Source organism: Dreissena polymorpha, chromosome 11 (assembly GCF_020536995.1).
Source record: "Dreissena polymorpha isolate Duluth1 chromosome 11, UMN_Dpol_1.0, whole genome shotgun sequence".
Lineage (NCBI taxonomy): Eukaryota > Metazoa > Mollusca > Bivalvia > Myida > Dreissenidae > Dreissena > Dreissena polymorpha.
Genome location: NC_068365.1, coordinates 40,842,156 through 40,866,859, shown reverse-complemented (window position 1 = coordinate 40,866,859; position 24,704 = coordinate 40,842,156). Strand labels below are relative to the sequence as shown.

Sequence of the window (24,704 nt, the reverse complement as noted above, 5' to 3'; positions counted from 1 at the left end):
TCAATAACAGTGTAATTTCCCAACCTCCAAGAACTGGTTTTCGTCGATGACATCTGGGGCCCATGCCGCAATGGCCTTCCCGTATGTAGGGTACATATCTGGAACACCTAGTATTGCCTCCGCACTAAAACTGAACAACGAATTACAATAGATGAGCCGCGTTCTTGGACAAAAAACTACGCGTGACATTGTCATCCAAGATTAGCATGTGCATTCCTCACTTGCTAATCAGGGACAACACTTTTCGCAAAGAACTCATTTCGTTAAGACAAAAGACTTAATTTTAACGAAAATTCCATTCAGTCGGACAGTGTAGTACGCTTTTAATCATTGCGGACTTCAAAGGCTAATCCAAGAAGACGCACATCTATAAAGCCCCTTTTCCCAAATCGAGGCCCATATAAGAAAAATGTTTAGGGGACGGTGATAATGAAAACCGATGAAGGGTTCCGCTCTATCGAGGATAATCAGCAATACATTTTAAATGTACATTTTAGTCCTGCAAACTAGTTTGTTTCGTATTTCGTAAATGTTACATCGGAAAGTCGGACATGGCACCTCAAAATTATGCAGCGAATATTGTGCTTAAATATTGTTTCAGCATATATGGCATATATCAACAAATCACAAGCACAACGATATGATATTTCAAATAGCATGCACTTAAATATTCATAATTGCGTGAACTGCTATATTCGAGACGAGTAATATTATTTAGATATAATATTTTAACGAACATATTCTTATTGTATGTGTTTACAATATGTTCAGATGCAGGGCACGATTGGTTCCAATGATTGTTTCATTTAAATGCCATGTCGCCATAGAAGCCATACAAATAACTTCTACGGCTTGCACACACATGCTCGAGTTTATGAATATTAAAACTGCCGATACTTACTTGTCGCTCCCATACTGTGAAGAATACCCAATAACTCCAGAGACCCACTGCTCTTCCTCTGTAATGAAAGTAAAACTGCTACATAAAAAAATGCAGCAAAGCAATTGTGTTAAATATACAATTTCTAAAGAAAAACACATACGATGGCGTTCTTTGCATATGTCTGGTGGATTTTAGTAAAGTTTGTTTATTTCTGTCGTGTTAAGTCTTTTTAAACACTTTGGGTTAAAAAAATCTGCGAAACTTCACGCGCGAGCGAAAACATTGTGACGTCACGTCAAAATCCGCGCTAGCTAGCCGCCATCTTGTTGCGCAACAAAGAAACCCAGTTACGCGTTATTGATTCAATATGCAAAGAAATATAGTCAATACAAATGTCTCCCTGTTATGCAGTGTATGGCTGTTCTAATAGACATGACATAATATCATGAAAGTGTAGTCGCGTACTTAAATTTGTCCGAAAAGTTGATTAAAGCTTTACACGGCCAGGCTTGCGGTGAGCAACTTATCATTAGCATCATACAAGTGAGTAACAATTCAACAATATAATCAATAATAATTATTATTAAACGAAGTTCATAATTGGGTTAATTAAAATATCGATCACAGCAGAAACCGATTTGTTGAATAAGTCGATAATACGTTTTCAGCTTTAACAAAAATTATAAAAACAATCTTAATTTAGTATAAACGACACGCTTACCTCAATTACAACTTTAATTAACTTTTTAAAACAAAAAAGTGAAAACGATATTAACTTCCATTTTCTATTCTTCTATCACTTTATCAAAACTATATTTTAATCACACTATTTCATTGTAATCCTTTCGAAGTTTACAATTATGTATGATAAACACACAATCTGAAATACGTTTTGCATTCGTTCGATGCTCTAAACGAATAAATAACTTACATGTCCTTAACATCCAGAGAATTTAAACTAAATCGGGTATGTTTCGTCGGGGAAATTACGTCTATAGAAATGCGTCATAAATTGCGCAAGCCGATGCATGAATAATAAAAGTACGGAAAGCCAGTTTGGAGAAAATGTTCAGTGGAGGCGCAAAATAGTATTATATGTGATATCATCGGAAACAAACGGCAGAGCTGGTCGTCTAAAAAAAAGCATTAATTGAAAAAGTGACATGTATATTTTAAATAATCGTGCATGTCGGCTATGTATTGCTTTTTGTAATGATTACGTTGTTGCTTGCCGGGGTAATAGCCGTCCGATGTGTCGGAGGTGAATTTTGAACTTTTAAATGAACCGATTGGCATAGTATCAGTGCAGAACATAAAAAACAATTCACTCGCACGATGCTTTTTTTTTCTGAAAGTAAATAGCAATCATATATGTCATTAAAATACAACATTACATCAAGCGCGTACTAAAGCAGAAACATTTCAGTAATTTGTTAACATGACAATTCTCGAACTCACCCTTTTTGCCGTACAGCATTACAGCGTCTATCTCCACCCAGGTGCCTGCAGCGGTGCAGTCGATTTCCAGCTTAATGCGGTTCGAGAAACAAGAAATTGTAGACTGAAAATAGAATCACGTTCAATTATGTTTACCTGTGGAGAAGGAATTTTCTGTTAATTTATTTCAAAGCGTTTTGAGAAAGCACTGCAACAATTATTTTGAGAACATCAGATATACTACACGAATATTTGTATGAGTCGACGTGAATTCATAAAATAGTGCGGTGCTACTTCATTCACGTCCGAGCTGCGTGTTCTAACTACATCCGCCACGTCCACAAAGGACGCGGCGATGACTCACGAAAACGTATTGTGACCCGACAGATATGTAGAACGGTAATGTTGAAAGGATTCACAGCGTGTGGAACGCACTGACGTAATCGATGACATAGAAAGAGCTAAGTGAGATAGATATTCTTGCGAATGGCGACTGAATTCGTCGCTCTTACTGTATAGTCGCCTTATGCGTACAGGAACCATTACACTTAATATTTGCCCCATTTAATTCAATGTAAAAGCAACACATTTAAGCGAAAAAAAACATGCAACAATTTGTACATAGAGATCCCAATAACCATATCTTTATTTAAAGGGCATTCTGAGCTGAATCGATCGGTTAAAAAAAAACACATAAACATATCATGTACACAATGAACGCAAAAGAAAAAAAAACTTGACACAAATCACATTCAGCTGTTTGTGCACCTTTTCTACGGCCGTTTTGTATTGGAAAGTAACTTTTTCAGTCATCTTTAGTATCTTACTTTATAATATTTCAGGGATGAATAAGTGAAGACCCATCAATATCTCTATAAGATATAAACAGGAACAACAGTCTAAGTGTAAAACATGCCTTCAAGTTTAATATGATGATTTGTTTAGAGAATATAACCTTGATGACTCGATTATGTAGTATAATGAAACCAGCGTCCGTTACACGCAAATGCCTTCCACGTGGCGTCCTCATAAGGACGTCACGTACTATTCAGGCCTATTCTATTCATGTCAATACCACACTTTAAAAGTTCGTACTGTTCTTGTGTTAGTTGCGATATACGTTAATGCGTTCCTTCCGATATTTCAAATATAAGTAATGAAGTCTCCAAAAAAAATTACACGACCATTAAGAAATATAACAGAAAAATGAAACTCATGTTCCACTACTAGAAGAGAAATAGGTGAAAGCTAGTATTTTATTTAATGCAAATTATCAATTACCCGTATGTTATATACAAGAAAATACAAACAGTACAGAGGAGCACATTAGCATAGTTATGTCTAGGGTCAAGGGCCGTCGAATTGTCCATGAAAATAATTGCGAGTTTAAACCGGTAAAGAAGTTTGAACTTACGAAACCTAAATTATATGTTAGTTTTTTTACCGTAAACGATGGACTGAATATCCTCGGATACCGTTTAACGGATACTTTGTCCGTCGACCATAGCGTTATCCACTTTTCTGAGACATCGAAGCACTTAATGGCCTTGACACCGCCACCATTGAAAGTCTCGTAGACGTCGAGTTGTGTCACGTAGACGGAAGTGGTGAACTGGAACTAAACACCAATATTTCACGATGGTACGTGTATTACGAGTTTCAAAGCACTGAATTATGCATTTCTTGAAAAGTTAAAGAAGAACACAGCAATAGTTTCACATAGTAAGTTTAGTTTTTACGGGAAAATACAGTGCAGAACAACCGGTGCTTTTAAAGCGATGATTTATTAAAAAAGCACGCACTTCCAAGCTATTACGGTATTGTTCTATGACGTTAACACTTTGGTTTAAAACGTGAATTATAAATCTAACTATAGAAGGACAATACAATCGCTCAATAACAGTGTAATTTCCCTACCTCCAAGAACTGGTTTGCGTCGATGTAATTTGGGGCCCATGCCCTTTTGTCATCCGCGTATCCAGGGTACACATCTGGAGCACCCAGTATTTGCTGCGCGCTATACCTGAAAAATGAATTACAATAGATGAGCCGCGTTCTTGGCAAAAACTACGCGTGAAATTGTCGTCCAAATTAGCCTGTGGATTCCTCACTTGCTAATCAGGGACGACACTTTCCGCAAAGACCTCATTTCGTTTAGAAAGGAGACTTCAGTTAAAACGCAAAATCCTTAAAAGCGGACAGTGTCGTACCCTATTACCCATTGCGGACTTCAAACGCTAATCCGAGAAGACCATTGACACACATGTTTTTAACCCCTCTTCCCAGAGCGAGGCCCATGTAAGAAAAATGTTTAGGGGAGGGGTGATTATGCGGATGAAGGTTCTGCTCTATCATAGATGATCAGCAATTCATTTTAATGTACCTTTTACGTCCTGTAAGCTAGCTTGTTTCGTTTTTCGTTAATGTTACAACGCAAAGTCGGACATGGCACCTCAAACTTTTGCAGCGAATATTGTGCTTAAATATTGTTTCAGCATAGATAGCATACAGCAACAAATCACAAACACAACGGTAATATATTTTATAATGCATGCACTTATCTATTCAAATTTGCGTAAACTGCTATGTTCGAGACAGGTAATTTTATTTAGAAATAATATATTAAAGAGCAAATCCTTATTGTATGTGTTTACAATATGTTCACATGTAGGGCACGATTGGTTCCAATGATAGTTTCATTTAAATGCCCTGTCGCCATAAAAGCCATACAAATAACTTCTACGGCTTGCACACACTTGCTCGAGTTTATAAATATTAAAACTGCCGATACTTACTTGTCGCTCCCATACTGCGAAGAATACCCAAGCACCCCAGAGACCCACTGCTTATCCACTGTAATAATAGTAAAACTGATATATACAATAATGCAAGCAAAGCAATAATGTAAAATATACAATTTCTAAAGAAAAACACATACGATTGCGTTATTTGCCTATGTCTGGTAGATGTCAGTTAAGGATGTTTATTTCTGGCGTGTTAAGTCTTTTTTAACACTTTAGTGTGTTTAAATAATTTTTCTGCGAAACTTCACGCGCGAATAAAAACATTGTGACGTCACGTCAAAAACAGCGCTAGCTAGCCGCCATCTTTTTGCGCAACAAAGAAGCCCATTTACGCGTTATTGATTCACTATGCAAATCAATATAATCAATACAAATATGTCCCTGTTTTGCAGTGTATGGTTGTTCAAATATACATGACATAATATCACGAAGGTGCAATCGCGTACTTAAATTCTTCCGACAAGTTAAATAAAGGTTTACACGGCAAGGCTTGCCGTGAGCAACTTATCATAGGCATCATAAAAGTGAATAACACATCAACAATATAATCGAGAATAATTATAATTGAACGAAGCACACACTAGGGTTAATTAAAATATCGATTGCAACTGAAACCGTTTTGAAAAATAAGTTGATGACAATATTTCAGCTTTAATAAGAGGTATAACTAAAAAAATCAGTAGTAACGAAACGCTTACCTCATTCACAACTTTTATCTATTGCTTATATTATTAAAGTTGAGACGATATGCGCTTCCATTTTCTATTATGTCTTAACTTTATTGAAACGTATTTTAAACCACAGTAATTTATTGATTTCTTTTCAAAGTTTACATTTATGCATGATTAACACACATTTGGAAATACGTTTTGCATTCGTTCGATGCTCTAAACAAATTATGACTGTTAAAATCAAGAGCTGTGCTTGTGAAACACATGACCCCTACTGCGCCGCTTTGAAGCCTGTTTTTTTTTACATTTGACCTTATAGGATGACCTTGACTTTCACCTCTCAAAATGTGAAGCTCCATGTGATGCACATGAATGCCAAATATTAAGTTGCTATCTTCAATATTGCAAAAGTTATGACCAAGGTTAAAGTTTTGGGGCACACAAATACAATGACAGACTCACACATACACTGACAGACAGGCCAAAATCAATTTACCCCTGATTATTCTAGCCGGGGGCATAAAAACACGTCCGGCGTGTCTTTACCCAAATTTTTATTGTTACCAAAATGTTCGTACCCAATTTTGTTCGTAACCACATTTTTTATTACCAATAATGGTCATACTCAAATTATTTTTCGTAAACATTTTTTTCATTGTTCAAACCAAAACTTTTCGATGTTTTGCATCACTTTTAGCGTTAATCAAGTAATAAAATCCGATGCAAAGACACCTTGTTAAAATTACAGCGAGTATATTACAGATAATCAACTAGTATTGATTTTTCTCTATATATTTAGTGTAACAAATTAAAACAAATTTATTGATGCTCTTTATATTAACTATGAACGATGCTCCTTATAAATACACAACACAAGACAGAATCTGAAGTTTCAAGACCATGCTTTGGATATGAAATTTTAATAAAAAAGTAAAAAATTGTATACTTCTGTTAAATGGTGTAAAACACAATCGAAGTTGACCTGAATTTCGTTTCAATAGAATTATAGTCACCTTTCAAAAACTAACCTGTCAATATAACATAAATAAAATCAAAGATTTGTATGTCTTTTTTCGGCAACAGAATATGTACGGTTGCCTTTTTTCGTGGTCTGTCATTGATAAAAGCGAGAAATCGATGTAATTGCGTATATTTACATATACCTATGTTTGTATCAAATGTCTTATTATGTTTATTGTGTTTCATACGGTTTATTTTCTCATTTCTCCCTTGTATTATCCCAAGTAAATGTGCCCGCATATAAATTAAATTAAACTATTTAAAACGCGCAATTAAAACTACTATTCTGTAAAATTTTGAATATGCCAATCAAGTGTAGAAAATTAAATTTAAAATATATTTATTTTAATTTAATTTTTCATATCCATGTTTTGTTACAATAAACTCCTAAACTCGATTACGATGAAACTTCAGCATATCGCTTTATATAAATGAACAAGAAACGGCGCCTTACCTCGTGCAGCAAGATTTTCCGGAAGTCCGAACAGTGCGAGTCCCAAAATTGCCAAAGTAGCCTTCATGGTTGTGGTGTCACGTCTCGGCCAAGAGTGATAAAAACGGGTTAAAGGTTCCCAAGATATAGCAACCCCGACCTTAGCTCGGGGGTACTCACTATATTATCCGAAGTAATGAAGGTGGTCATTTTGCCATATTTTATCGTTCCCTTTCAACCATTAAATTATCGGACATTCAAAAAGTAGCACATGATAGAGGCCCGGCATGTGTTTAAGATTTAGGTTACACAAATTGTGCAAGTATGACGTATGCAAAGGTTTTAAAAAGTGGAGATCGTTACACAATTCACATGTTTTTGTATACTAAAAGTATTGCAAAACATGACAGAATCAAGAACTTCAGGCGTCTCACGTTATGTGCTCTTAGAGTTTGATGTTATATGCTTAAAGGATACGTCCACATGTTCCCTTATCTTTTCATATGCACGTGCAACTAATAAGCGCACATGCCTTCTCTAGCGCGATACTACAGATCAGGATTTCGGGTTTGATTAACAGACATGAAATATAACACATGTACTGTAATTCACGGCCATTCTTTTTTTATTCCTGATCAACTACGACAGTTCCAGGCATAGTTTCGAACACTGTTTAACCAATTTAACCTTGAATGGCGCGAAAATGTCTGTAAAAACAGAAACATACGGATATTGGCGAAACATAACTAATCTCTGATACAGTAAAGGAAATTGTCATTTACATTCTTACATATATTCACCTAATATTGATTAAACACATCCTCTTAAAAGCTGTAAATATGTACACTGCATGGCAGGACATTACTTAATTATTGTGGATTTAGCAAACACAGTACGCCCTGTGAACAGTATGAACCAATATTGTATGTACTTTATGTAATACAAACTAACCACTGTGCAATTCTTAGCAGAACAAGAATTATAATAAAAAACAATGTGCTCTATGAACTAACGTTGAACACTAGGAAGTGTACATCTGTCATGAATCCGCACTTTGTAATCAATTTGGATTTTCGGAAAAAACGCCTGAAAATACTGAATTTACGTCTTGAAATAAGTTCTAAATTGCGCATCATATCCGCACTAAAGACTGTGTATAGGTAGTTTTATTTACAAACTAAAGTAGCACAACATTCACTATGAACTTACATCATATGTACTATCGTTATGAGCTTTAAAAACTGCATATAGTTTACTATCACAACGTTCCATAACATTCAAATCGAAATATCATGGACGTTAATAGATTATAATAAAGTATAGGTTGAACTATGAACGTGCATATGTTTCACTATTTATGCATCATAGTATTCTATATGTAATATCGCAGTATAATTATGGATATGAGATATTTTCCTTATCAATGATGTTAGAAAGCTTTCATGTATCATACAAACAGAAGAGTCAAAATTGCCTTTGAAAATACCATCATTTACATGTATGTTATGAAAGACATAACATACAAGTTAATGATGGTATTTTCAAAAGCAATAAGGAAAATATCTCATATCAATAATTATACTGCGGTATTGCATATAGAATACTATGATGCGTAAATTGTGATACAGTGGAAAGTGAATTTCGAGTCGTGATTCGGTAATTATGGCTATATTTGTTCATTTAATTTGATATCATTAATGCATCTCTACATCATGAACATGGCACGAAAAAGAAAAGTATTTATGTGTTTTGTTGGTAATGAACATGAGAATTTGTTGACTGCTTTAATGGGACGAGCCTCGTTCTATTTTCGTAAATTCTTAACTTTTCCCAGGATAAATGCATTACACCATTCAGTAATTCGCCTTAGGTTTTGACAATTTCTATCGGTATCATCTATATAAACCACTGATATTGTCAATTATTTTTTTTTTTTTTTATTCAATATTATACATACAATGTATACATGTATATGATCATACAGCATAGTATAGTGATTGTACAAAGCAATAAATTCAGACATGTTATACAAGATATGCTAATATGTATATATTTCTTTCAAAGAGAAAAGGAAAGAACAACAGAAGAATAGTTATGAAAATGATGAGTTGTATAGAGTCGGAAGAAAGCATACTGGACTTGTGTGTTTTGTTGTACATTCACAATGATCTTATAAGATTGAAATATCTATATATATATATATATATTTCAGAAAGATAAACTAACATAAGAGTGAAATGTATATAAGTGGACAAACATTATGAGAATTTAATCCGATTCCATTTTTGTTCAAAGATTTGTAATCTGTCATTACTGAGGGCTATTTCTTTCTCAATCTGGATTTTTAGTTTAAGACTATGGACAAAACAATTAAAATTTGGTACTTGTTTTTTGTACTTCATAATAAAGATAAAATATTTCATCATTATAAGAATAAAATTAACAATATTATTACAGTCTATTGATTTCAATGAGTTAATTCCGAAACTTACATTTAAGAAAGATAGTTTAACGTTTAGTTGCTGTTGTTCAAGAAAAATTGCTAATTGATTCCAAATAGGCTGGATGTGTTTGCACTCCCAAAAAAGATGTTCTATAGTTTCGATGTTTTCACTGCAGAAGTCACACAGATTTGAATTAGATAATTTGCATTTAAAGAGATATTTATTTGTAGCTATAATTCTATGGATGTATTTATATTGAAAATTTCTCAGTGTGCTTTCAACAGTTGCTTTATATGGCATGGTAAATATGTGTTTCCAATTAAGTTCATGTTCTCTGAAAAGGACTTGCCATTTATTTTGGGTTTTGGAGTTTTCTGTAGGGTTTTTAATTTGTAGTGTGTAAAATATTTTATTTTTGTTTTTTCTTCCAAGTATGTTTTCTACGAATTTTGTTTGGGTACATGGTGTATTATTTGTATTGATTTCAGATTTAATATGTATGGGTATGCTTTTGATTAGTGTGTAATACTTCAGGAAATTATTTGAAGGTATTCCGTATATGTAGCATATATCATCAAATGAGTAAAAATCCTTAATTCTGAAGTCATATAATTGGTCGACATATTTAATGCTTCGTTCAAACCAATATTTATAGAAAAACGTCTTATTGTTTGAAGTTATGTCTTTATTGTTCCATAAAATAGTTTTACTGCTGGTTTTGGTTTCTAGGTTATGAGTGACATCACTCCATGCTGATAGAACATCAGACAGAAATATGTTTTCGTTTGCAATTTCATGTAAGATAGTATTGCTGATGTTACATTCAAAGAGTAAGGAGTCACCATATTTTTTTAGGATTTTCTGGTACAATAATTTCCATTTACTCGTATTGGTATTATCTAGGTATCTTTTGACCCAGCTGCATTTGATAGCCTTCAAGAATGAGTCAATGTTCGTTAATTGGATACCTCCATTTTCTACGGATTGAATTAACTGAGTTCGTTTTATTTTGTCAGGCTTACCGTCCCATATGAAATTAAATATTGCTGATTTTATATCGTTAATAACCTCATTTGGTGGATTTGGGAGAACTGTTAATACATAAATTAATTTAGGAAGTGCAAACGTTTTTAATACTGTGTTTTTTCCGATTAGTGTAAGTTTACGGTGATGCCATGATTTTAAGCAGTTTTTAAAATTCTGTAATTTAGGAAGTATGTTTTTAAGAACTGTATCCTTTTCATTATTTGTGAAAGTAATTCCTAACGTTGTGGCTTCATCGGATGTCCAATTAAATTTCATTTCTTTTTTATATTGGACATTACTTTGTTTTAATTTACCTACTCGTAGCACAGTACATTTACTTTTGTTTAGTTTAAGACCTGATGTCATTCCGTAAAGGGTTAGCGACTCTATTAGGTTATGGAAAGAATCGTAATTGTCGTTTAAAAAATAAGTTGCATCGTCAGCAAATAGGGACTGTTTGATTTCTTCGTCAGGTTCTAGTGATATGCCTTTTATGTTTTTATTTGATTGAATGTGATGTGATAGATACTCGATGCAAATAATAAATAGCGATGATGAGAGTGGACATCCTTGTCGAACCCCTCGTTCGATGTTAAAACTGTTTGAAAAGAAGCCATTGTTAATGATTATACTGTTAATATCGGTATAGAATAGTTTGACCCATTGAATGAGACTTTCACCAAAGTTCATATTTTCTAAGCAAGAGAACATAAATGAGTGATCAAGCGAATCGAATGCCTTTTCAAAGTCTGCAAAGAATATTAGACCAGGATTATTTGAATTGTTGAAATAGTTTATGCATTCTTGGATAAGACGAACGTTTTCACCAATGTAACGTCCTTTTATGAAACCAGATTGAGATTTTGAAATGATTGATGGTAATATCTTTTTAACTCTGTTTGCTATACTTTTAGTTGCAATTTTATAATCATTGTTTAGTAAACTAATTGGGCGCCAGTTCGATAAGGATTCTAAGTTTTTTCCAGGTTTTGGAATGAGTGATATTATACCTTGTTTTTGAAGCGTAGTTAAGTTTTCATTATTATATGAATAGTTTAGTGAATTAATTAAATGTGTTTTGATATCATTCCAAAATATTTTATAAAACTCAATGGTGATACCATCAGAACCTGGACTTTGTTATTTTGCATTTCTTTTAGTGCTAATCCACATTCATATTCATTTAGTAATCCGTCACACAATAGTTTTTCTTCTTGATTTAAAGCGTGTTGTGTATTTTTAAAAAGGGTGTTATTTTCAACATTTTTTCGTTTATAGAGGGTTTCGAAAAATAAACGCTGCTCTTCTAGTATTTCAGTTCTGTTTGTTATATCTTTGCCATTGACTACTAATTTGTGTACAGTTTTTTGTTCACTTCTACGTTTTTCAATGTTTGCGAAGTATTTTGTGTTTTTTTCATTGTGTTCAACATGCTGTGCACGCGCTCTTAGTAGTATTCCATTGAGTTGTGTATGATAGATTCCATCTAATATTTGTTTTTTTAAAGTTATTTCATTTTCAATGTCGGTGGTATCATTTGTGTTTGTTTGATGCAATTGTTTTTCAAGTGTTTCAATGGTTTTGATGGTTTCAGTTTCAAGTTTATGTGTTTCTTTTTGTTTAAATGATGTGTATCTAATTGTTGTATTACGTATATTTCCTTTAATTACTTCCCATAAGGTGTTTGGGTTTGCATCTTTATTATTTTGAACTGTATTCAATATTTCCTGTTTTATTTGTGTTTGATATTGTGTATCTAATAAGATGCTGTTGTTAATTTTAAAGTATCCTGGGCCTCTTTCAGGTTGTATATTGTGCAGTTTAAGTTCAACTAGAGAGTGGTCAGTCATAAATCCTGGTTTTATGTTACATGTGTCAATAATGTTGCAAAGAGACTCAGAAATTAAAAAATAGTCTAATCTACAAAATATTGTTGGTTTTGTGTTTGAGTGCCAGGTGAATTTGCTTTCATTTGGATATACTGTGCGCCAGATGTCTATCATATTGTAGTTTTCAATTATGTTATTTAAAATGATTCTATTTTTAGGATGGGTATAAAGGTTTCCTTTCTTTTTATCTATTAATGGGTTCAGGACAGTATTGAAATCACCACCGATTATAATGTTTTTATCTTGGTTATTAATTATAAAGGATTGTAATGTTTCGTAAAATGTGGAATCATCTATGTTAGGACCATAGATGTTGATTAATGTTAATTGTGTTTCATGTATTTTGATATCTATACTTGCTAGTCTGCCAATTATTATTTCGTTAAAAGATTCGACTGTGATCCCTATATTGTTTTTAATTAGAACGGCAATGCCTTGTTTATTATTATGTTGTCCACTGAGATAGATGTCTCCGTCCCATTCATCTTTTAAGGTTTGTGCTAGAGTATGTGTCAAGTGACATTCTTGTAGTAGGCATACACTATATTTTTTTTCGTCTAACCATTTCAATATTTTTATTCGTTTATTTGTGTTATTAAGCCCTTTTACATTCAAAGTACATATTTTAATCATTAAAGAGGTGGAGGGTGATCTAAATGATAGTTTGTGTGTGATTGGTTTGTGTGTGATTGTCCAGTTAGTTTCTATTTTTAAATATGTCCAGTTGCTTTCCATTATAAGACATAAGATGTACATACATACAAGCAGAAAAAGAAAACAAAAATATGGAAACATGAAGATAAATGTTCCATAGAAATGAAGAAGTATGAAAAATAATGACAAAAGTGAGAGAGAAAAAAACAATAAACAACTAGTCTCAAATAGAGACACAAAAAGCGCACTTCCGTACACTGTAAATACACAAAAATGAAATAGATATAATTAATAATAAAGAATAAACAGAACATATGCGATTCAGTGTAAAGTTAACATAGGACATTTCATATCCGAATATTAATGTTTTATTGCTTAGCTATTGTATAATTTCTTAAAATATTTAGAAGTAGATGTTAAAAGTTAATCAGTTAACATTTGAATTATTTTATTTTTTAAAGGGTACTTGAATAATATTTAAGAGTTTATAAGCGAGGTCGTTTTACATGTCATGTGCACACAACAATTACATAGTAATACTCATATGTTGTAACAATATATTTTTATAATATGATAAATGAATCTGGTTAAACAAAAGTTGGTTATATGCATTGGACAATGACATATACGACATCAAGGATTATAGTCATATTCAACAGCAGTTTTATCAAGAAGCTGGTAAATAGTTTTTAGAGAAACAATTAAAATCAGGCAAACATAGGATAAACATAATCATAAGCACACAACAATTACATAGTAATACTCATATGTTGTAACAATATATTTTTATAATATGATAAATGAATCTGGTTAAACACAAGTTGGTTATATGCATTGGACAATGACATATACGACATCAAGGATTATAGTCATATTCAACAGCAGTTTTTATCAAGAAGCTGGTAAATAGTTTTTAGAGAAACAATTAAAATCAGGCAAACATAGGATAAACATAATCATAAGCATAAAATTTATAATAAAATAGGTTTTTGCTTTCTATAGAGATGGTTGTTTACATGTGGATTAAGGTCTTATACTGAAAGCGTTAAATTGCAAGTAAACAATGTAGATACTATTGATTATTTTGCATAAATTTATTTTTATAAATGCCTGAATTAGTTTTTGTGAGAAACATAATGATATACATTCTCCTGACAAAGCCTAAGTGTGACAACCATGCTACTTTTATTTCCTATATGAATTGTATAAGCCATTTATTATTTCTGGTGTTTGATGTAATTTTTATTAATATAAACTTTCAGGGGAAATCAATAATTTCACAAGAAAGACGTTTCTTTACTAAATGTGTAGCTAGTATACTTTAGAAAAAGGATTGAATACTCTGGCCAATAATGTTGAATCATACAGTGAAATTTAATATAGCATCTCACTTTCATAGAACACTTTAAAAAAGCTTCATGTGAAAAACGAAAATGAAGCAATTGTATAGAAAAATGATGACAGAAGTTGAATAGTGTTAAATGAAAATATAAGAGATGATCTTAGCTTTACCACTTCCAATACCTTCAAACTTTAGTATTTATCACAGTAAACCCTTAAATGAAATCTTTTTGTGTGTGAAGGTATCTAAGTGCATACATTATTTTTCAAAGGGGACACTGAATGACTTGGTATTGAAATAAGGATTTACAATAAACAGTTTTATATTAATAAATATTGTTATTTTACACACACACATACACATAAAGACCTTAAAATAGCACTTTCATTATGGGAAACTTATTGTCTAATTACATGAGTAACAAATGATATAATCCTGACTTCAAACAGTAACTGCTTTGATGAAAATCTGATCATCAACTTTGTTTGCATATTCATTTAGAGCAAATAATTACATGAGCAAGTGTGTATACATAAACAGAGAGTTTGAAATAAACAAAAACACAATTGTGCATAAAGGTTTCTGTAAGGAAATCAATGAAAATAAGATCATTAAATTTGTTTGTATACTCAGTTTCAGCAAACAGACACACAAACGCATGCATATAAATAACATAAAGTTTGCACAAAAATACATCATGTGCATAAAGGATTTTGTAAGGATATCAATTAAGATCATAATGTCAAATTCGTTTGCATATTCAATTTCAGAAAAAAACAAGATGTGTTTGTGAAACGCAATGTCTCCCTATATGACGTTTGACCTTAAAGGATGGCCTTGACCTTGACCCTTCACCACTCAAAATGTGCAGCTCCTTGAGATACACACGCATTTCAAAAATAAAATTGCTAGCTTCAATATTGCAGAAGTTTTCATAAAATAAGCAATTTGGGCCACATAAATTTGACTTCTGACCTTGAAGGATGACCTTGGCCTTGACCTTTCACCACTCGAAATGTGCAGCTCCATGAGATACACATGCATGCCAAATATCAAGTTGCTCTCTTCAATATTGCATAAGTATTCATAAAATAAGCGATTTGGGCCACATATATTTGACCTCTGACCATGAAGGATGACCTTAGCCTTGACCTTTCACCACTCAAAAAGTGCAGCTTCATAAGATACACATGCATGCCAAATACGAAGTTGCTATCTTCAATATAGCAAAAGTTATTGCAAATGTTAAGTTGGCGCAAACCAACCAACAGATCAACCAACCAACCAACAGACCAACCAACAGACAGGGCAAAAAACAATATGTCCCCTCACTACTATAGTGGGGGACATGAAAAACACATGAACACAAGCATATACACAAAAGAGAGTTAGCACACATAAAACAACAGACACATGCATACAGGACATTACTAGGATATCAAAGTGTTGTCAAGAACACTCGGCATGATATGTCAAAACAGGAAATTTATAAAAACACACATCAGGTTTATTATATACAAACAACTTGAACACAAGCATATATACATACAGAGAGTAAGCCCACAAAAAACAATATCATATGCATAAATGACAATATTAGGATATCAAAGTGTTGTCAAGAACACTCAGTATATGTAAAAAAAAACAGGCAATTTATAAAACACATATCAAGTTTATTTTATACATTATTTTGTTAATTTTCTGTGACAATATAATCTACAACTATGAACATATTTTGGGAATTATTTGAACATTCTTAACATAAAAACTCACTTTTATTTTTAATTAGTTACGAGGAATATCAGAAGTAATATGGATAATCAGTTCATGTTGGTTCAGCATCTTTAACTATAATATTATTTCTATACTATAATTCTTATTTAAATGACTGAGGTAAAGTTTTGTTTTGACTACTTTGACAAGAGAAAAGTAAAATAGACAGGTAATATTCCCACTGATCCGAATTAAAAAACAACAACTCAGAGCCTGGTATACGAAGATCAAAACATAAGTCAACATCAAGATAAAACAAATCTCTGTAAGTGAATAGTATTTTGCCAACAAAGATGTCATAAACGTTAAATATTAAGGCCTTTAAGTGAAACTTTATTTGCATGTATTCATGATTTTTTTTGTTAGAAAGGGGCGTAACTGTGTTAGCAGAGGAAAGCTCTTAAGCACGTGCGTAGCATGATAGGTAGCTATACTTGGAATGAAAGACACAGTATGTTATGTATCGATATTATATTTAAACATTATTGTATATTATTTAAATTACATGCTAAATTTTACCCGATAGATTGGTACTAATTTCTGAAAGACATCGTAGGAGTATACTCCATTTGTTTAATGTTTATTTTACAATATTTAACGTTATTGTATATTATTGTATATTATATTTTTATTGTAAATTATTGTATATGATATATTATTTGCTAAATACATCTGTTAATTTACACGCAATAATTAGTAATAATTTCTGAAAGACATCATGGGAGCATACTTCTTACATGGACATATATACACATTGTTTAATCGGTTGATACACGCATTGTGATAGAGAAAAAAATAAAATAAACAAGATGCACAGTTTCTACAAATTATTTACGGTTTGATGGTACCCTGGATCTTTGACCATCGGGGTTTTCAACACAGTCGGAGTACAGTTTTTTTTTTGGGCCAAGGCTTTTCCAACCAGTTTTTGAACTCTGAGTGTTTATTTGCGTTGCATTTTGATTTCCTTTAAACAACGCAAATATTTTCCCTTCGAACGACCACGACTTTTCAACGGTGTCAGGCTGCTTTAGTCGCACGGATGCCAACACCTCTGCATTTAATTTCGTAAGGTCTTCATTTACATAAATTCCAGACCCTTTGAATAATTTTGCCTTTTGTAGTATATCAATTTTTGTCTGTCTCCTCACGAACCTTACAAATTACAGGCCGATTTGAGTTGGGTCTGAACTTTCCGAGCCTGTGCGCTATGTCTATGTCATAAGGCTGAATTGGGATTCTCAAATGCGAGTTTACTAGCTCGACGATTTTTGTGTCACAAACATGGAGGATTGACGGTCCTGGTCCTGTGGAACACCGGCTATTCTGATGTTATTCCGCCGGCTATACTGTTCAGTGTTGTTTGCGAATTCTTCGTGGTTAAGTGTGTCACAGGGCTGTTTGTTTCCCTAAAGCTGCGTTTTGCGATTTTAGATCTTCAATCTGTTTGCTTTTTGATTCGCTTTCCTTTTTAAGCTGCTCAATTTCTCGTTCTGCTCGAAAACGTCATTTTCTAGAATTTCTATACGTCGGATGACGTTACCTAGAAGTTTCTCTTTAAGCTGTTCCACGGTTTCTTTAATAATGTCTTTTATAAATGTTGAGTCATCTTTGGTAAGGACGTTTGATAGTTTGTTACTAATTTCTTCAAGACGTTTGTCTATTGTTAATTCACTTGAATCGCGATTTTCGTTTTTCGTGTTGGTGACGAAAGTTGACATGGTTTTTTTTTTTTGGGGTCCGGTTTTGATTTTCCTTTAGCACTTTTGGTTTTGTAACTACTTTTGGCCGAGAGCTCGCTTTTCTCAAAAACTGATGTCTCCAGCAAGCTTGTATTCGTAGATGCTTCACTTGCTGTAGACGATAATGACCGCTTGCCTTTATTCATTTGCACTGAATTGAGCGCCTTTTTAGGCGTGAAAAATTGGGGTTTACAACTAACGGTAGATATTGCAGCCTATATCGAGCTGCTTGCACTATTTAATTATTCAATTATGCTTCTTCAAGCGTGACGATCGATCTGTCATGTAGAGCGTGACGGATGAACGGTACTCGCAAGCCGCTCAAACCCGCTAAAAACCGCTCACAATAGCGCCATTTAGGAAAAAAAAATACCCCACCCAATGTATTTTACATAGACAGATAACAGTTTATCAAAGTACTACTTTGCTTTCATTTATTTTCACACGTATTTATACATACATTTTTGAAAGTCTGTCCTTATTCACATAATAACACTTTTAATTCTTCAAACTACACTGATTGCACACGTTAAAAAAATAAAGTCTACATTTTATTTCTGTACTGTTTACACCGGAAGTTAAAACTTATTGTCAATTATAGTGTCATGGAGTTATTCACGCATGACCGATTGACAACCGTTCGCATCATTACTGGTATTGCCTTGGGTCTATTAATATCTACCACGTTAACAGTAACGGATATTGTGGAGATATTGAAATTGACTAAAAAAAAAATTAATTCCTTGACCGAAAGCCACCAAGTTCAATAAGTTTTTTTTTTCAGCTGCATGATACATGTGATCGTTTTTTTGTATTTTGTTATGAGTTATAATAAATTGTCATGTTTGAGGTAAATCTTAAATTCAAATCTTTAAATAAATTGATCGGACAACTACGTCTGTCTTCAGTAGTATTTTGTTTTTGTATTATATTTAATTTACCAATTACGTTTGAGGCGGCACACTTACTACAATAATACTATTCGTAAAGTAGTTAGTAATTAATTTCAGTTTTAATAAAAGTAAGCAATAAACAACAGTAATAAATATCACTCGCTCATGTATGCAATTCGACTTAAAGAATGAAAAAATGTGTTACTAATTTTTAAAAGTTTGTACACATGTTAGACGCGCCAGAACTTAAGATGAGGACAACAATTGTGTCGCGTTCTGGGAAAACTGGGCATAATGTATGTGCGTAAAGTGTGGACAAATAATTATAATATATAATATAATTATATATTTAATTCTGTCAGGATTTTTCAATAGTGAACAGAGGCTGATAAATTTGTTATTTGAAGTCCATGTGTCGTTATAAAATTAATAATAAATTAAATACCCTTTGTAAATTAATTCTTAGATTTTAGAGAATATATTACATATTTATACTAAAAAAGCTGTTTTCCTCCATAGTATTGCTTTTACATCTCATGGGCGGCTTTCCTTAAAGTTTTAAACATAGTTCACAAAATATTGCATTAATAATTTTACTGAAATAATGTCAAATACCTTTAACACTAATTTAGTAACTCAGTGCAACATTTATTAACTCGAAGTTTTAAAGGAAAAAATAAAATAAAAATAGCGAGTGTTTTTTACTCATATTAGTTTGCTGGTTTTCACATTTTAATTCTCGGATCAGTGCAAATATCACATGTTAGTTAAACTTACTAGTAAGTGACTCTCTATTTAAAGAAAGTAAATGTAATCAAGTGTTTTTTTATTTTCCTTTGTGCTGATACATTTTTTGACAAATTTTGCTATGAGGAGTAATATGAAAATGGTTTGTCATTGTAGCTAAATGTACATGTATACTATGTTTATATTAAATTTGATTAAAAAATATCTTAGTTGGGGTTGTATTATTGGATAAACCAACTTGTTAACACTCCACCTATATTGAATAAAATTATTAACGTTTCTTAACTGGTTCTATTTATAGTTTTCGGTATTGATCGTACGTTTGACGATTTGATTTAGCAGGAAATTAGCTCGTGCATTGCAAGGTTTAGTGGCGTTATAAAGGTGTATAGAGGCATTTTTTGTCACTCGAGGTTTTATTGGCAGCAAAGAAAGGTCGTTTTTCCTGCCCCCGCCCCTTACTTGGCTAAATTTGCTATATCATATGTATGATATATGTGCATATTTTGCTTTGGTTTTATTAATTTTTATTTTCAGAATTTACGTCTATGACGGTTTTAAGAGAAGTTTGTATACACTATTGTTGTTAATATAGTAAATGGAGTAAATGCGCCCGACGTCGGATAAATTGTACGTGTTTCATAACGAGCATCGTTCGGCGTCCGTCGAGCATCGTGCGGAGGCCCTCCGGCAATCAGACGATCGCCGGCCAAAGAATATGCCTCTGGGAAATACCTTTACTTTTGCCGATACACGTTGAATGAATCCGATGTCGGGCGATCACCAGGCGATACCCGTACGTAGATCGTCCGATCTTGTTTCGATCTCAACTCGATTCCTTCCCGGCCCGACGTCGGGTAAAAATTTAAGTGAAACTTAAAATTAATCCGGACGCCGCCCGATGCTACAAATTGGCCCGGTTTTCGTGCGATCATCGGCCGGTCGCCAGCCCGTTGAGCGGACAAATACGTCGGCAGCTGATCGGGCGGTGATCGGTGTCTTTTTGAGACTGAAGTATTAGAGATGTTCTCAATAACAATAACTTAACTAATTTCCTTCCAGGTTAAACCAATCTAGTTGGGTTGGACAGGGACATTAAATTTCAACCCTTTTGTCGTCCAGCTTGACCATAGGGTTGTTTTAGAAGCTTATAAAAAATATACAAAATAATTGCCCACAAATTAAAAAAATATCAGTGTTTGATATTTTTGCTTTATAAATTTTTTATGAATACTTAAACAAACAAATTTGAAACACATGATATATGTTAGTTTTACATTTCAGAAAATGTTACCATTTAACATGTTTAAATACCCCTTGACTAAGGCTCTTAATTCATAAAGCATGAACATTTGTACTATATCTTTTTAACACATAACATTTAATGTACACATTAAAAATAAACATTTAATGTACCAATTTAATCTACCAATGTGTACAAATACTACTTAGCATATATTTGACTGTTATGAATGTAGGAACTAGCTAAAATATTCAGAAGAATAAAATTCAAGGGGTGAAATATGCATTGCTCGAAGCTGTGACCCTTGAGCTATGTTTATATATCTTTAAACACACTGATTAAAGAAGTAAACCAATACATTGATTTAACAAAGGGATAATCATCCCCTCTAAACAACATGATACATAAGAATGTATACTTATTTTTGGATCTGGATCTGGATAGGTACACAGCAGGACCTTTCGGTATGCTCGCTGCTGGAGAGAGATGGGAGTTACTTACATTTTGGATTTAATTTAAATCCCTGAAATTCATCATTTAAGTTGCAGTATGATCTCATTTGATAAAGACGTACATGATTGTATCAAGCAACATATATTAAATAACTATCAGTATAAATTACTGTTATGATTGGCGGATTATTTAAATGATTTCATTCAAGTTTATCATTCATATACATTCATTTTGTAAATATAAACAATTAAGTATACTAGATGGCAAACATATTTGAAATAATACAGTTTGATATACTGTATATAATGTAACTACACATCCAAGCAGTCCATCAAACCATTGCAACCGAGCCACCTGGGTACCAACGCACCAGCAGAAAAAGTCAAATGCCTTCTACATCTACATTAGTTACAGATACATGTTTACATTTGTATGTGTTTGAAAAATAATTTTCTTTAATAACATTATCTGACCATGCATGTCATAAATTTCAAAAACAATGACCTGGTCTGACTATGCTGCTGTCTAGGGTAAAATGACAACAGCTAGTATAACCATAAGCCATTTCTTTATTTATGTTGATATTCCAATGGCAATGCGGTAAAAGCCTGAAAATATACATAAATATTGTTTAATCTACTGATTGAATAGTTTTACATACATAAAGGCATAAAAACAAGTTCAATTTACCTTTCTATAACAATCGTTTAGGACGAAAATATTGGGTACGATTACAATGATGGGGGCGAAAAGGTTCGAGAGTAATTACAGATGCAAAAAGACTACCAATAAATGTTGTACAGCAATAGTTGCATGGCTTATATAAAATACATGAAATACAAAACCTGTAACTTACAATATGTGGGGGATAAAGGGTTAAAAAGATATCGATGAAAATTACCATGGCGCCCATCGCGCGAGGTAAAATCCGTCTTACTTCACCAACGACACCAAAGCAACAAAAAAGACACATAAAACCACAAAGAAGATAGAGCAAGGATACGCCGCTCGCCACTTGGTGAAACAGCATACTCCCCGTCTGATATATATGCAAGTTATCACTCTATCAACTTATACAAGATATCACTCTATCAACTTATATACACAACATATTAAAGGGCAACAACTTAAATGCAAACTTATTTATAAGTAATTTAAGTGTTTACAGGATTTGAAAACTATTACAATAAAACATCCTGCAAAAATTAATCATTTATAAAAAACAAAACCTCACAGTATCTAGAGTTCTGCACCATAAAATTATCTGGGGCCCTTCAAACAAAATCCTAATGCAGATCAAAAGATAGAGTTTAACTACCTTTAGGCACTAAATTATTTGTTAAAAACGCTCTTAGTGTTAAACCTAATTACATAAACATTGTGTTTTACATATAACAAAAACACATAGAAATGCACATTAAACTCAATAAAGTTCTACAATGACAGTCAATAAAGTTCAAGTGTTTATAACACATTCCATAGTACTTATTACTTTTTCACAAGCCGCAAGTTCTACCACCGGTCTTGTGTAATAAGTAATTGTATCGTCCTTCACAATTTTCACTTCCACTTGGCGTATTTTATTATCCTCACTAAGAAATGTTCTAGACACAATACCAAGTGGCCAACAGTTTCTATGAACTTCTCTGTCTTTTAACAACCCAACATCATCAACATCTAGAGGAACTTGCTCATAGTTCCATTTTTTGCGTTTTTGCATTGTATTCAAGTGTTCACTCTGCCATTTAGACCAAAATTGTTCATCCAAGTACTGAACACGACGCCACTGAGCTTTATATATGTCTTTAAAATCTAGGTTGCCATGGTAACCATTTCACATGGGGTTTTAGAGGTAAGTAATAGGGAAGGGCTTAGTATTTCAGGGTAATCAGGGTCACTTGGTACAGAAACAATGGGTCTTGAATTGACAATGGCTGTAACTTCGGCCATTAGGGTAACCAAAACATCGTGAGGTAGATTCGAGACCGACCGTAACATGGACTCTAGTATCCTGCGAGCAACTCCAATCATTCTCTCCCAAGAACCTCCCATATGGGAGCTATGTGGAACATTGAAAACCCATTGACATTTATGAGATTGAAAAAAGACCGAGACTTGTCAACCTCAACATTTATCGCCTGGACTTTGAGATGATCAGTGGCGCCAACAAAATTGGTGCCACGATCTGAACGAAACTGCTTAACTTAATCCCGAATGGAAATAAACCGTCTCACTGCATTAACAAATGCAGAAGATGACATCTCATCAATTACTTCAATATGAATTGCCCTTACAGTCAAACATGTAAATAAGACTGTCCAACGTTTTGACGAAGCTTGACCACCTCTAGTGCGTCTTGAAACAACAGACCATGGCCCGAACACATCTACTCTCTACTCCTACATCCTGCGGGAGATCAGACATTTTCTGCTCCTAAAATCTCCCACGTCACCTCTTACATGTAACACAATTGATTATAATGGATGTTATTAACCGCTTGCCACCCGTGATCCAATAACCTGAATCACGGATGGCGCCCTCGGTAAACTGGCGGCCTTGATGTTGGACAAGACCATGGAAGTGTCTAACAAGGAGTTTGGCTATATGATGTTTACCCGGGACAATAATTGGGTGTTTATGATTATGATTAAGATCACTCACTACTCAAACGACCACCTACACGCAAAAGACCACTTTCATCTAGAAAGGGATCAAGGAGTAAAATGGACGAATCTCTTGAAACCTCGCGTTGACCTTTCAAGCAACTGACCTCTTTCTTGTAACATTCACCTTGAACAATCTTAAAGATCATAATTTCTGATTGCAGCTGAAATCAGGGTTTTGGTAAGGGAGCAACTATTGTTACCTTGACAATCAGACCGCTGGTTGTCAGTATAAAAGATAATCCTATGCCTAAGGAGTGAGATGGCTGACACTTTACTAGACCAAGATGAAAACTTCTCGAACCTTTGGCTACCAAGGGTTTTCTCAGTTTGACACTGGAGGCAAGAACAGTCACAACAGGCGTATCTCATTGTCCTGTTCGGGACTAACCACAGGAAAGAATTCTGGAATGGGCACTAAAGGATTGCTAAAAAAAGTCTGGACCAGTGAGCCAGGTACTATTTTGTAACTGCTTAGGGTTAACACCTCTACTACCTACATCTGCAGGGTTCATACCAGAGGGTAAATAATTCAGGTTAGGCTGACTGAAACTTCTTATCATTTTGACACGATTTGCTACATAGGT

General features: G+C 33.5%; 1 protein-coding gene across 1 annotated transcript in view; it reads right to left on the bottom strand.

Moving 5' to 3' along the window:
* The window catches only part of LOC127849779 (uncharacterized), a 28,319-nt gene extending 4,441 nt beyond the window's left edge, over positions 1 to 23,878 (bottom strand). The window contains exons 1-7 of the mRNA XM_052382530.1: positions 23,825 to 23,878; positions 5,116 to 5,240; positions 4,238 to 4,343; positions 3,765 to 3,938; positions 2,342 to 2,444; positions 902 to 959; positions 25 to 130 (exon numbers count right to left, since the gene is read on the bottom strand). Of these exons, the coding sequence (XP_052238490.1) occupies positions 25 to 130; positions 902 to 959; positions 2,342 to 2,444; positions 3,765 to 3,938; positions 4,238 to 4,343; positions 5,116 to 5,240; positions 23,825 to 23,878 (726 nt within the window). The remainder of the gene's footprint in view (positions 1 to 24; positions 131 to 901; positions 960 to 2,341; positions 2,445 to 3,764; positions 3,939 to 4,237; positions 4,344 to 5,115; positions 5,241 to 23,824) is intronic.
* Positions 23,879 to 24,704: the final 826 nt, after the last annotated feature.